Below are 14,798 nucleotides of genomic sequence, written 5' to 3'. Positions count from 1 at the left end.
TTGGGGACACGCGGGTGCGCGTGGGCCCGTGGGAGTGCTGGCGAGCCAGAGAAGACGCGCGCGTGGGCCCCTCTGGCGGCGCGCGAGGCCCCACGGCGGCTTGTGGCGGAGGGCGCCAAGGAATCAGCGAGCTTCGACGTCACCACCAACAAGGTGCCGTGTCGTCGATGCCAAAGCAGCCCACAGTGTAGGCCATCTGGGAGACGGTGCACCTTGCGGGCCCTTCTGGGCGGCGGTCATCCTAGGAGTGCCGATGGCAGCAGCATCCTAGGGCGTAGGGCGTCATCCTTTCCGCTGGGGCATCATCTTAGAGCCCAATCCCTACCGCACAAGGTTCTCTGGTTGAAAACCCTGTCCATGCCTGGACGAGCGACGGCGGTGCCACTAGTGTCGTCCCCTGCTTGGATGCGTTGTCTCTCGAGGGCCCAACTTAGCCAATGGTGGCGGGCAGGGGTTGTCTCATCGTTGTCGGGCTGGCTGCTTGCAGCGAACCGCAACGGCCGGCATTGGTTGGCAACTGTCAATGCGGCGTGGGGCTGCGTCGAAGGACGGCGCTCGCAGCACTGGCATCGCGGGACGACTAGGCTTGCAGCGGACTGAGGCGGGTGGCTCAGCTTTGCTGGGCTCTTCTGGTGCAGTACATCATCGGAAAACGGCGCAAGCGACTACCCGGACTTTCTAACACCCGTGTTGTTGTTATAAGTGGTTCTGCCACATTTCCACCCTTATGCCGGGGTGTAGTATTTTTCTATTCGTGGTTATGTCACAAAATTGCCTTTGTGCTTGGACTTGGTGTTGGTTTAAACCTAGTTTAGCTAGATTGTTGTCGAGATTTTAGCCCAGTTTTCCCAAATTAACCTAGCACTGGGTTTTATCTCATTTTCCCTAAAAATAAAATCTTTAATATGTGATGCCACACCATTTGAATACAATTCAGGTGGGGATGCTTTTCCCTCGGTCACCGTTAAAAAAACCGGCCGCATGCATTCAGATCGAGATCAAAATGAGACCTCAACCTGACCCAAATAGTCCTATCCATACTGACATCGACCTGAGATCTCCTCAATCCTGAAGTGTTGGTGGACAAGCTGACGATCCACTCCCATTGAAAGATGCAACTCTATCGGTGGAGAAGCAGAGAGAGAGAAGGGCATCTATGGTCGAACTGGTTTTGGAGTATCAGTATGGCGACGTTCAGTTTGGAGAACTTGAGGGGTGATGGGTGTCGTCGAATCGCTTGTACTCGACGCAAGGACTGAAGACCAACGAGTTCAACAACCTCGGCTCAGCTCAGCTGACGAAATTCGCGGAGCCCAGGCCCATCACCCTCACCAACCGCAAGACTGAATTTCTCATGCCTTGACAGTTGCTACCGACCGTTTCATCATGTAGCTCTAGAACACGGGATAGCTGCAAAAGTGAGAGAGGTATATACAAGGAGGTGACTGAAGAGTATTACCAGAGTATATCTGTCACAGAAGAAACGCCGGAAAAGGCACGCTAACAGCAGAAGCAGTAGCTGAACTACGGAGTCATCGAGTGTTGCTTTCAGTCTACTAGTCCGCACCAGCCCAGCCCAATCGAAATCAGGAATCAAATAATCCAAGCCCAATACTCCTAGCTTTACATCTGTGGGCTGGAGGCCAGCTACATTTCATACGATTTGGAATAAAATTTAATCCAAAATTGCATGTTTGCATCAACTCCAGTTTATATTTGCATTTCCATGGATATACAAGACACAAGTGAAACCTATCTAATTCTCTTCGGCATGTAATTCTTTGCGAGGTAAACAAAAAGGGCAAAGTTCAACGCGGTGATGCCGACGAGGAGGAGGAAGTAGTAATCCAGGTGCCCGTCGTCCATGTCCGGCGGGAACCACCCCTTCCGCCCGCCCGCCGCGGTCACCGACGACACCAGCGTCACCAGCTGCGAGCTGAGGAGGTTCCCGATCGAGTCGGACAGGAAGTAGAACGCCGTCGACGCGCCCCTCATCGTCTCCGGCGCCTGGTCGTAGAAGAACTCCAGCTGCCCGACGCTGAGCGACGCGTCGGAGACGGCCATCACCACGTACTGCGGCAGCAGCCACGCGATGCCCATGGGCGCGGCACCGGCCCTGACGCTCGCCAGCCGGCGCGCCTCCGCGCACGCGGCGAGGGCCACCGCGGCGGCCACCGCGCCGTGCCCGAACCCCATGAGCTGCAGCGGCGTGAGTGCCTCCGCGCGGCCCAGGAAGCGGCGCGCCGCGGACGCGACGCCCCTGGTGTAGAGCGCGATGGAGGCGACCACGAACACCGTCTGGATGCTCGTCAGCGACGCGGCCGGGACGGAGAAGGCCCCGCCCGCGATCCTGGAGTCCGTCATCGTGCCCTGCTGCACGAAGGTGGTCTGCGCCTGGGAGTTGGCGACGAAGTACACGGCCGACGTGAGCCAGATCGGGATCAGCCGGAGCAGAATCTTGAGCTCCTCCACCTGGGTCACCGTGCACAGCCTCCACGGGCTGGCGTCTTCAAGGTCCGCGCCTGAGACGACCGCGGCCTTGTCCAGGAACCTGAACTGGTCGGTGTGCTCCAGCTGCTCGCGCGCTGGTTCGAGCAACGGAGTCTTGGCACGCACCTCCTCGTACAGCTCAGCAGCATTGTCAGGTACCCTCACGTTCGCCTTGTGAGCTAGCGCGACGAGCACTTGGCACGAGCCCTTCAGTGGGCTGCCCACCGGCGGCACGATCCGGTACACGGGCGCCGTCGCGGCGAGGCCGGCGACGGCCGCCGCCACCAACGCTGCGCAGACGCCGTACCCGATCCCCCAGCTGACCTCTTCCTCGACCCAGACCAGCAGGGTCCCCGAGGTGACCACGGCCAGGTTGCCCACCCCGTAGTACCAGCTGAAGTAGGACGCCTTCCACTCCCGCTCCGCCGCGCTCTTGCCGCTGTCGTCGTCGTCGAACTGCTCCGCCCCGAACGAGACTATGATCGCCTTCGCGCCGCCGGTCCCGACGGCGCACAGGTATATGCCCGCGAAGAACACCAGCCGCTGGGTCAGAGTCGCCGGGGCGCAGCACGCGCCGTGCTCGCACGGCGGAGGCCTCAACGACGGCAGCGTGGCCGATGTCGTGACCACGACCATCCCCTGCTTCCAATTGTTTCCGTCAGAGAAGCAAGCACACGAACACGATTGCCAGGTCTATCAGAGTGCAGGTGCCAAATTGCGCAGAGCGTTTACGGTTTACATACAGCGAGAGAGATGGAGAGGCCGACGAGCACGGTCTTGTACTTGCCCCAGTAAGAGTCGGCGATGGCGGCGCCGATCACGGGCATCAGGTAGCTCGCACCGGCCCAGAGACTGACGGCCGCCGCGTTGGAAGCACTGTCTCCATGGAGAACGTCCTGGAGGTACACGACTAGGTTCAGGTAGACCCCGTAGAAGGCCGCGACTTCCAAGAACACCAGGCCTAGCACATCAAGTTGAGTTCGCTGGCATATGGTTAATCACTATGCAGCAAGGATCACTGCTGTTGAATCAAATAAAAAGTGTACAGAGGGAGGAAATGCCAGATACTCACACAAGACTACATTGGGCGCCCTGGAGTTGAGATTACTGCTGTCCTTGCCCACTTCCTGTTGTTCCCGAGCTTCCAGAAGGGGCAGTAAGCTCTGGCCCGAACTAGATGCCTTGCACGGTAAAAAGAAAAACAAAACTACTGTATTACGCCATAGTTGTATACCGTGCTACTATGTTTTATCCATGGGCTATTCAAATTTTGTGCACGCTGACTGCTGGTAGCTGACTAGCAGCTGCTGCCACTAGGGGCCATGTCCACACCGAGCAGCCGAGCAAGGTGCAGCAGAGTTGCTAGAGAAAAACACCGGCAGCTGACTGCCAGCAGAAGGCGCCGGGCGCCGGCGGAACTCTGTGAACCCGCGCGCGGTCGTGGCCTCATGCGGCGCCGCGACGTCCGACCGGCGAGGCTCGCCCAACGGTAGGAGGCCTCGAACCGATACAAGTACTATACACGCAAGCACGAGGAGGCGGCACGTACCTCGGCCTCCCATGGCAGCGGCGTGCTCATCCGCTCGAGGTCGGCGTCCATGGAGGAGGTCCGTGGCAGCACGGCAAAACCGGTGGGGAGAGGGGAGGGGAGAAATCCGGGACACGATAGGACACGCAGGACAAACGAGACAAACAGGGACCAGAAGCCATTGCTTTCACGGCCCCCGTCACCGCGACTCCATCCATTGGGGGGATTCCGAAATCCACATCTTCGACGTGACCGCGCGTTCGATTCTTCAGTCCCCGGACGTGCCTTTTCTCGCTGGCTGCAAAAGAGGTAGGAGGTGCTGCCGAGGTGGATCCAACGGTTGAGATGGTCCAAGGCTCCAGCCTCCAGGCTCCTCTGCACCTGACACGACAGTCCAGTTATGCCGCGTGACGTTAGGAGGATTACCTGGTAATGACCACGTCAGCCACCCGCCTATCAGCCTACTGAGGGCCAGTCTGGCAGAGCTCCTAAAGCTGATTCTCTGCTGAATCCAGCAAGAGCTTTGCCAAACAGAGAAGTGATTCTCTGCTGATTCTGTGGAGTGATTCTCTGAAATAAACTAAGAGCCTGGGAGCTGAAAAAAATAGTTTCTCCTGATTCTGTGAAGTGATTCTCCATCCTAATTTTAAAAGTTTACGCTAGAGAATCAAAGAGAATCACCTTCGGGGCCAGTTTGGCAGAGCTCCCAGAGCCGATTCTTTGCTGAATCCAGCAAGAGCTCGCCAAACAGTTTTTCAGAGAGAAGTGATTCTCTGCTGATTCTGTAGAGTGATTCTCTGAAATGAACTGAGAGGCTGGGAGCTGAAAAAAGTAGCTTCTCCTGATTCTGTGAAGTGATTCTCCATCCTGATTTTAAGAGTTTATGCTAAAGAATCAAAAAGAATCACCTTCAGCCACAAAATCATTTCTCTTAGAGAATCAGCTCCCACAGATAATCAGAATCAGTTGGAGCTCTACCAAACTGGCCCTCAGCCACAGAATCACTTCTCTTAGAGAATCAGATCCCACAGAGAATCAGGATGCTCTACCAAACTCGCCCTAACAGCGAGCTGCGTAAGTGGAGCACAGGAGATTTGGTGAGATCCGAGCGCCACGCAGGGGTTGCAGGTAAGCGCGAGCAGAAGAGCTCACTGCTGCGCTGGGCAAGATTTGAGGAACAGTTTGAGCTGGGCGAGATTTGAGGAAACAGTTTGAACTGGGCGAGATTTGATGAACAATTTGAACCGGCCGAGCTTTGATGAATAGTCTGAACTAGGTAAGTTTTGGCGAACAGTCTAAACTGAAGCAAGATTTGAGGAACAGTTTGAACTGGGCATGGCTGCACTGCACGACCCCAAATAGCACGGTCCCAGACGCCGAAGATGCAGGTGGAAGTAAAGCAACAGGAACAGGACCATACTAGAACGCAAAGCCAAGGCCGCCCCTCCATTTCGAACTGGCCGCAACATCGGGGGGTGGGGATGGGGGCAACATCGGCGCTGGGCTTTCGGCGGGGCCCAGGCTCTTCTGGGCCGGTAAGCAAAAGTATCCGTCCGTTAGCTGCTCGCTTTTACTGGGCCAGCACGGTACTTGTGCCTCGCTCTCGGCAGGTAGGTAATTGTGCTCCGTTTCTTTTGTTTCCCCCCCCTGACGACAACAAGATAATTGTGCTCGCTGTCTCACTGACCGTGTAAGAAAAGAGTTCAAGTGGAGGGCACCAAAAGGTATGCCCCGAGAAATGCCCCTGCCATGCCACCCTGCGGTGGGCTCCCACGGCACAGCACCTGCGTTAAACACGCCACAGGGCTAGCTCGTAACCAGTGAAAGACACGCTGCAACAACTCTGCGAGCGCCGTGCATGCACCATCTGTGAAGTCTGAACATACAAATGTGCCGGTACAGGGGGCCGGCCGGCTTGTTCCTTGGACCCGCATTCAATTCCCGGCGAGGGGCCTGGCGCGGCGCCCCCAGTGGTGGCACGCACGAACGCGCGACCCCTCCTCCCTCTCGCATTCTCGCTCGATGACTCGATCCATGGCTCTCTTGTCTGCAGTGCGCGCGCCCACCCATCGGACGGACGGACAGGTCTGCCCCAGCGCTTGAATGCCTAATTATTGGGCGCATCACGACCCAATCTCTTGGGTCGTCGTGGCCGCTGTCTGTGCTACGGATCGCACAGGAGCTCCGCGAACGGCCGCGCGATCGGGTTGCGTGCGGCCTTCCTCCATCGGTCACGCCGCAGGCCGGCAGCCGCGCCGCGCGCCCGTGGGGCCGCGTGCGACGCACGAACTCGCGCCACCGACGACGACGACCTCGACCGTCTGCAGCTGGCTGGCGCGCGCGGCGCTGGCAGCAGGGAGAGCTGTTGCGCGCGAGGCGGCCGGCGGCTTTGCCGTTTGCACCAGTGAGGACGCGCGGTTGTGCTTAGGATAATGCCCAACTGATCTCGATAGCCAGCCGGATAATCCTCATCACCCGTCAATCAGCAACCACAGCGTCCGGATCAACTGGGATTCTCTCGTCGCCACACCTGTCTTTGAGCTAAGCTTATCATTGATCCTTCATCACGCTACAGTTTTTTTTCTTTTTTCCCCCTTTTCATGAAGAAAAAAATGTAGCTTGTCCGGCCGGAAAGTGCGTTGTACTTTTGTGACAACCGGGTGCTCGTTGATGGATGCACGTACGTTGTATACGTAATCATGTTTCGTGCATTGCATAGACTGAATTTTGAAGGAAGACTGCACACACAGCCCGTCACTGACAAGTTTACAGTTACATACATGTTGACACGATACATCTGCAGGCCGCCGTAAGACACGTGCACGTGGCCGTCCTGCAGCTGCAACAGAGGCACTCGCGCATGCACGCGTTACTCCTTGACCACATTATTGCTGCGGTACACAGGCAGCATACTATACACCAGCTGCGAGCAGGGAATTAACGTATGCAGAGCGACTGTCCCTACATACTCGCGCGGGTACTATAGACCGATGGGAAATGTTGAAGTCCCGTCCCGTGGGCCCCGACCGAAAAGCTGGCCGGACGCTGTTGATGCATACGTACGTGCACGTCGTACTCCTTCTGTCTCCGAATATTTAGATTTATTTAAATTGAACAATGCACAAATACAGTATAGCTTACTCGCAGAAAAATACAGTACTATAGATCAATGCTTGTCCTATATTTTTATTATTTATAATTGAAGTTAAAAAATATTTGATTTAGAAAAAAATGTAAACGCAACTGTACTTTGGGACAAAGACGTACCTGATACACAGGTACCACTTGTGAGAGGCAATGCACAAATATAGATGGCAGCAGCTAGGGCAGCACATACAGATGCCAAATAGATCGGTGCGCTGTATATCGCATGTAGCGATGCACAGACGAGCTGAGCAATACTCCTGCCCCGGCCGGAGCAGTGGCTGGCGCTGGTCACTATTAGAGGAGAGGAGCACTGGAACAGGTAAAAGTTCATGCATCCATTTTCCTTTGAGCGCAGACAAAAACATGTACCGTCCAGTGAATCCAATCAACATGGGCTCCCAGGCGAGCCACGCCCCAGCAGGCGCATCCAAAAGCTAGCAAGGAGAGGCCAGCTATCGTAACAACATCTTCCGTTGCGACGGGCGCCCCTGCCCCTGCTTTCTGTCACATCACCTTCAAGGATGTGGGTCTCTCTTCTTCTATTCCTCCATCCATCACATTCACACGCAGCTGGCCCCAATGCCCCTCCTCCCCCCGTCTCTCCAATTTTTTTATGTCCCCTTCTTCGAGCACATAGAATGTCAGATAACCATAAACACCTGCAGCAGAGCAGATCAATGGAGCGTGCGCGCACGCCAGAGAGAAGCGGAAGCCTCGTCAGCGCTACCAGTACATCATCTCATGCATAGGTATACAACGAACATCAAGCTGACACAAACCTTAGAAAAGCAAGGTTCATATCTAAACCTTGGACAAAAATCCCAATCTCTCTCACACAATGATAATAAGAAGCGACGAACCCAAAGAGGAAAAGAAAAGTGAAAAAAAACTCTCATCTTTCTTCCTTGCTGACCTCTTGTGGCGGTAATCTTAATTTCAGGTTATTAGCTGCTGATCCAATGTATGTGTGCGCATAAGCCAATGGTATATTACAGTCAACCTCTCTTTCCTTGCTCAAATGAGCTCCCTGATGCCGAAGAAGTAGTAGTGGACCAATCCAGCATGTCGAATGGATCCAAGTCCTTGGTTATTGCTTTCTCCTGGGCACGATCACCACCGCTCGCCGCCGGCTTTGCTTCCATGTACTCCTTGGAGAAGATTAGGCTCATGGGATCCGACTCCAACTCCGCCAGGTCGGAGAAGAAGTCGTCCGACTGGCCGGCCTCCGGTATCATCGGCTTGTAGCTCTCACTGAACACTTGGTCCATGAGTTCCATACTGTGGTCTCCTACTGCTGCATCCATGGCTCGCCCCAGCGCTTCTGACGATCCTGCCAGCGTCTCCTCTTTCACAGCCGCTGCCGGAGAAGTACTAGTCGTGGTGGTGATCGTGCTAGTGGTCGTCGTCGTGGCCGGATCCTTGGGCTCCTCCTTGACGTTCGGCTGCTGTTGCCTCTCGTTCTGTGAGCTCTTGGAACCTGAGCTGCCGCTGCCGCTGTTCTTGCCGTGGTGGTTCCGCGTTGACCCGGCCAGCGCGTTGCGCTGAGTCGGCCATGGATGGTTGTGCTCAGAGGTGTAGGTGATGACCAGCATGTTGGGGTCCGTCCGACTGCGCTCCACTTGCTTCCGTGCTGAGCATCCTTTTGAGCTGCTGCATCTGTAGTACCCCCTGAATATCACGCATTTCAATGGATACAGAACATTTTTATCAGCAAGCATATACTTTTACATTACTTGTTTGTGATCTCAGCAAGCACACAATTCATATGTACTTATGTGCCAATACAGCTATGGGTTTTTATTATTTTGTCGAGGTTCATATGACTTCACCTAAAAATTTCTTCCAATTACATTTTCCACATCAATCTATACAAGATAGACTAACATATCACATGTATATAACAACTGTACAAAAGAGCTTAAAAGATAGTTTCCGCTGGTCTAATGAGCACATAAACTTGGCATAGAAGATAATTAAATCTGAAAAAAATATGAACAAAAATATATTGATAATGTGTGTGCCTTGGAACATGGATCAGTATATTAACCCCGGACATATTTCCAGATAATAATTATCTCTTGCAAATAGAGTAGTATCTGAATCTGTGACGGTAATGTGTACCCCCAAAAATGCCATTGTATAATAGAAAGATAAACGAATAATTATATTCGATATGAGAACATGTCCATGTATACGTCTTGCTACCTAGCCAGGTAACCATTAAATTATGTTTCAGCTAATTAATTCAAACCACATCGATCGTGCAGACACAAAGAATCGTGGAGCTGAGAATTGTATAATGATGGGATCATACAGAAGATAGCTTTGTTTACTCTTATCAATTCATATAAGCTTCATCTTCAATTTTCCACCAGCACATTGTTCAGCTTAAGTTAATTGACCCACATTAACCAATTTACTCTTGAAACATAAACCCAAACCAATTAGTGGATGCGTCAAGCGCATACCTTGGATAGGGAGAACCCTTGATAGGCTTCTGGCCGTACTTCCTCCAAGCCCAGAGATCAGAAGGAACCACCTCCCCGGTGGGTCTTCCCCCTGCCGCTGTCGGCGCCGGAATGCACACCACCTTCCTTGCTTGGTTCTTCCTGCGCACATGATCGAGACTTTTGCAGGTTAATACTTGATAAAACAGCAGTAATCACATGATTAATTTAGAGAACTACAAGTGCAAATACTGTTTGTATAATCTTTTAAGACAAGTTATCTTGAAAATTTCGCAACTAATTGAAGCTTACTAGGGTTTCACACAAATGGGCTTTCAAAACTCAACAAAAGCCGGCCTTTCCGGGGAGAAGACCAGCTAGGCCTAGATGCACACAATCCTATGTGTAGGCATCGTTTGCCGATTCAGAAATATTCCCACCGATCACACCATGTGTTCATGATGGCTCCCGCGCCTAAAATTTCGAGCTGTAGGCAACACTTACGATCTTGCCAATCCCTGGCACAGACCGAGGAATCCTTGGAATCCTCCCTCTTTTCTTACCTTTCCATGGAGGGCCCTTCCTTGGAGGTGCAGCGCAGGAGAAACACGAAAAGGAGGACAAGCAAACTGAACAGAAGAAAAGAGATCGCAGAACTTTCCCTAATAAGGATCACGAGCTAGCAAACACGCCGGCCGTACATGTACTATGTAACATGCAGCAAGATGCAACAAAGCTGATGCTGGATCCGCGCGGATCTGCCAACCTGCGCTTGATCCCGCCCGCGGCGCGAGGCGACGACATCTGCATGCCGACGACGGCGGCGTCGATGGCGCACCCGGCCACCTGCCCGGCCGTGATCCCGAGCTTGACCATGTCACCGGCTAACGCCGGGTACGGCCGTATCGCCCTCGGCGACAGCGGCGATGGCAGCACCCTCGGCGCCAGCACGCCAACCGACGGCATCTGCACCCCCCGCGGCAAGAGAGGCTTCCGGCTCATGTCGAGCAGTTGGCCTCCGCCGCCTCCCCCTCCTCCGCAGCCGCTGCCGCCGCCGACAGCCGTGTCGAAGCCGACCTTGGCCATCGCGTCGGGCATGGCGTCCAGGAAGTCGACGCCTGAAGCGTAGTCGCTGCTGAACGGGTCCCCAAGTGCGGCGAAAGGGTCGCCGAAGACGTCGGCGCCGGCACCTCCGGCGCAGCCGTCCGATGACGACGGCGGCGGCGGGAAGAGCATCGGCTCCCCCTGGAGCTGCCACTCGGCGGCCGTGGACGGCACCTCGGCGTTGCCCGGCATGGCTCCGCCGCCGGCGCGGACGATGTCGGTGAGGTCCCCGCCGGCCTGGTCTCCCTCCATCCTCTGAAGGAAGTAGTCGCACATGGCTCTAGCGGCAGCTAGGGCGCCCTTTGCCGACCCCTGGCGGCCTCTATAGTGGATGCAAGCTGCTGCTGCTACCAACCGCTCAATAATTCTCTCCCTCTCCGTTCCAATCAACTGGCACCAGGGGCTAGCTAGCAAAGAGCCGCGTGATGCTCAGGCACAGGCGGTAGCTTCAGCTTTGCATGCGTTGGGACGAAGAAGAAGGGGGCTAGGGCAGGACAGTGATCTGCGGAAGGTGCAGGTTGGCTCGATCTGCTGCTTGGAGGTAGCTAACAAGCAGGCGAGCAAACTTGTTTTTGCTTTTGTGGGGGCAGAAAAGGAGGTAGGGTGGAGGGGAAGCAGGATGTGAGAGATGGGCTGTGGAAAGCGAGCTATCTTTTCTTTACACCAAGCAAGCAACAGGAGAGGGAGGGAGAGATGGGTAACTTGAGTTGGCTTCCAAGAGAGGACAATAAAGAAGTATGTGAGGGCAGATGAGAGAGAGAGAGGAGATCAAAGAGAGGGACAGGAGGGAGAGAGTGATGGGTTGCGTGGTTTTTGTATTGTTTCCTTCTGGCGATGTGTTGTGTGCATGCATATGCCTACGCTGGCCATGGCCTCCTGCTGACGGGCGATTGACCGACGGACGGACGGACGGATGGGCCGGGGCGGCTGACCTTTTCCAGGGCCGCGGGGAGGCCGGTGTGCCACCTCCATACGCAAGGCGGCATGGCCGCGGCGGGTGCCTGTCGCCTGGTAAAGAGTAAACACCGGGCCGCACCGCGCCGCGTCCGCGTGCTCCGGCTCCCATCCCATGCACGGTGAAAAAACAGGAGCCCGACCCCCGGCCCTGCCCCTCGCCGGACTCCTGCCTGCCGTCTCCTCCTCCTCTTGAGTCTTGACCCACTGACGGACGGAATGACCGAGGTCGGACACGCAACCTGCTCGCACTTCTCAGGCCTTCATGGTGACCTGATCGGTCTGCTGCACACAAGAATTCACACCATATTTCTGCTGTGTGCTCTGGAGTACTATATATTTCAGAAAATAAGCAGTGACCAGCCTATAGGCTGTTTGGATCCATGAACTATAATTTTTAATCTAGGATCCCAATTAGAAAAACTAAATATAAACTAACTATAAAACTAATTGCATAAGTGAAGACTAATTTACGAGATGAATCTATTAAGCCTAATTAATCCACCATTAGCACATATTTACTATAGCACAACATTACCAAATCATGAACTAATAATTAGGTTTAATAGATTTATCTTGCGAATTAGTCTCCATTTATACAATTAGTTTTATAATTAGCATATATTAATACTTCTAAATGATGTCTACCGATATGACGGGATCAAACTTTAGTCGGGGAAACAAACACTACTAGAATCAACCTATTTCCCTGGAGCCAAAAACCCTAGAGAAATAGTAAGAAAAATCCTAGGGAAACCATTTTTCTAGAAAATTTGGTAAGGAAAGATTCCTAAGGAAACATTCGATGGGAAATGAGGATTGCCCTACCATTTTGATAAAAATCCTAGGGAAAGATTCCCGAGAAAACTGTCAACCCTAGGGAATTTGTCTAGGAAAAAGTTAAAAAAATATGGACCCTCGACCTCGAACAGCACCGACAGCCGACCGTGCTCCACCGGCCACGAGCGCGCCGCCGTGCTCCGCAGTTCCGCACTCGCTGCGCCTCCCGCACCCGCACCGCCGTCATGCTCCGTCGGCCCCGACGCCTCCTGCACCCGCACAAGGGGTTGGGCACCATAGGCGGAGGCCTGACACGCCGTTGCTGCCCGCGCCATGCTCCACCCGGCCACGCGCCAGCCCAGGTGCTACTACGTGCAGCAGCTGCCCGTTATGGTGCCGCTGCTCCGCTCGGCCGCAGGCCGCCGCTGCAACCGAGCTGTGGCGCCGTTGCTCCGCTGCTACCCGCCGGCATAAGAGAGAGGTGGAGGGAGGGGGAGAGAGAGATAGGGGCGGGAGATCTACCGGCGATAGAGAGAAAGGTGGATCGAGGGGAGGAGACAGAGGAGTGAGGGAGATGAGGATAAGAGAGAGAGGAGTGAGGGGACGAGATTGAATGCGGAGTGTGGTCGATGTTATATTTTTTCTAGGGAAAGATCCAATATTTTTCTAGGAAACGAGTTATATTCCTGGGACAATCGATGTTTCTCTACACTTTATAGATAAACAGTAGGGAAATAGTTTTCCCCTAGAAACTTTGAATAATCCTACGGAAACACGTAAAGGTAGGGAAACGGAGCCTAAATAATTCATGCGTGTAGAGAACTAGTGTGTGTGTGTCTATATGTGTGTGTGTGTGTGTGTGGAGTCCATAATGATATGTATTTGCGTGAATCGATAAGGGGTCCGGCGGGGGGTCGAAATGTATGCGAGCTGCCACATGCGGTGGCTACAGTGCGGCGCATAGTTGTGTGTACTTCCGGTCGTTTCACCACAGGACACACACAAGCGCATGCATGTGTTCCAAGCACTATGATCTGAAATGGCATGAATTTGTCTTCTATGCAACAGGGTACCTAGGTTGCGCTGTTGCACGGCTATATGCCGCTATGGCAAGATTGCCGGTGTGTGCGTGCTCTTTTCTTGATGGTTTTGGCGGTTCATGGTACTGTGACTGCCCTGTTCAAAAAAAAAGTACTGTGACTGACTACCTGTGAATAATTGCAATTCCCCAAATCGATCAGCAATAACAGCAGGTGGATCTTATTATTAGGGGTTCTCCATCTAAACAAGCACGCCTACTTGTCTGGTAGCCGGCCGTTAATATAATGCTTCCTTGCTAGCTTGTTAGGATGTTCAGTGTCCGTGTCCTAGCTAATTTCAGAAACTCGTATGAAAAAAGAACTATTCCAGCTTGGAGACGATATTATTTGCATCTTCGAAAGTGAGATGATATATTTTTTCTCTTAAAAATATATATACTGAATAGCTCTCATATTTAACTTTATCATCTCTATCTTCTTATCGTTTGAGATCAGGTACGTGTACGAACGTGCTCGTTGTGAAACACAGCATGGCAAAAAAAAAAATTAAACCTGGCCGGCCTGCAGGCATCAGCAGCTGGACTACTGCATCTCTAGCATCCATATTAATCGCAACTCATGTGTGTAAAGATGTACTCATGACTATATCTTGGTGCCATGTGTTAAAAAATTATTTGGAATTAACAAATTAATAAATTTAACCAATGACGTGGGAAATGACTGTAATAGCTCATCAGAGACGACTAAACAAGACGGTGTATGCGGCACATGAGCATATATATTAAACTACACGAATTGAAGGAAGTATTATACGTTCCATGACGCACGTAAACAAACACGACGGCAATAATCCGAACAATAATCAAGCGTACACAAATTCCTTTGCCTAAGCAACTCGAGACACACATCTCACTGTGATCAGGCACGTAGATTTCGTGACATAAAATGGTCATCTGAAATCGACCGGTCCAGGATTTCGCAGGATAGCTCTCCTGCTCTCTGCAATTGTTTATGCGCCTAGGGCAAGTGGCTCTCGAAGGTGACGCCGCGATGGGATTAAACAAAGGGGCGTTGCTTTCTGGTGGAAGTTTCTTTGAATCCAACGACATCCATGAGGGCGGATCTCACGCGGCCAGAAACCCTGTGACCCTCTCGTCCGCGCGAGGGTTCCGCGCGCAGAAGATCCTGGCACCCCCGTATTGGAAGGCGTTTTCGGCGCGCAGGACATGCTTCGGGTGATCGGCCGGGTTCGATATTATCTCTTTCTCCTGTGCAGCTGATAATATTAATTTCAGCAGCCGTTTGCTG

At 53.1% G+C, this 14,798-nt stretch overlaps 2 protein-coding genes across 4 annotated transcripts; both read right to left on the bottom strand.

Moving 5' to 3' along the window:
* Positions 1 to 1,669: 1,669 nt before the first annotated feature.
* LOC112899940 (protein NRT1/ PTR FAMILY 8.5-like) lies at positions 1,670 to 4,197 on the bottom strand. Of its 3 annotated transcripts, none has more exons than XM_025968609.1 (4): positions 4,040 to 4,197; positions 3,563 to 3,671; positions 3,234 to 3,451; positions 1,670 to 3,129 (listed from the first exon to the last, which is right to left on the bottom strand). In XM_025968609.1, the coding sequence occupies exons 1-4, from the start codon at positions 4,088 to 4,090 to the stop codon at positions 1,753 to 1,755; spliced, it is 1,755 nt and encodes a 584-aa protein (XP_025824394.1). In that variant the 5' UTR covers positions 4,091 to 4,197; the 3' UTR covers positions 1,670 to 1,752. The 3 variants fall into 3 exon arrangements, with proteins under 3 accessions (XP_025824394.1, XP_025824396.1, XP_025824395.1); XM_025968611.1 differs by having other exon boundaries at positions 3,234 to 3,473; positions 4,040 to 4,072; XM_025968610.1 differs by lacking the exon at positions 4,040 to 4,197 and having other exon boundaries at positions 3,234 to 3,473; positions 3,563 to 4,033.
* Positions 4,198 to 7,917: 3,720 nt separating this feature from the next.
* LOC112900406 (probable WRKY transcription factor 35) lies at positions 7,918 to 11,365 on the bottom strand. The gene is made up of 3 exons (XM_025969242.1): positions 10,379 to 11,365; positions 9,634 to 9,774; positions 7,918 to 8,833 (listed from the first exon to the last, which is right to left on the bottom strand). Exons 1-3 carry the CDS (start codon positions 10,990 to 10,992, stop codon positions 8,161 to 8,163), a joined length of 1,428 nt encoding a protein of 475 aa, XP_025825027.1. The 5' UTR covers positions 10,993 to 11,365; the 3' UTR covers positions 7,918 to 8,160.
* Positions 11,366 to 14,798: the final 3,433 nt, after the last annotated feature.

Source organism: Panicum hallii, chromosome 7, assembly GCF_002211085.1.
Source record: "Panicum hallii strain FIL2 chromosome 7, PHallii_v3.1, whole genome shotgun sequence".
Classification (NCBI taxonomy): domain Eukaryota; kingdom Viridiplantae; phylum Streptophyta; class Magnoliopsida; order Poales; family Poaceae; genus Panicum; species Panicum hallii.
This window is presented reverse-complemented; position numbering and strand designations above follow the sequence as displayed.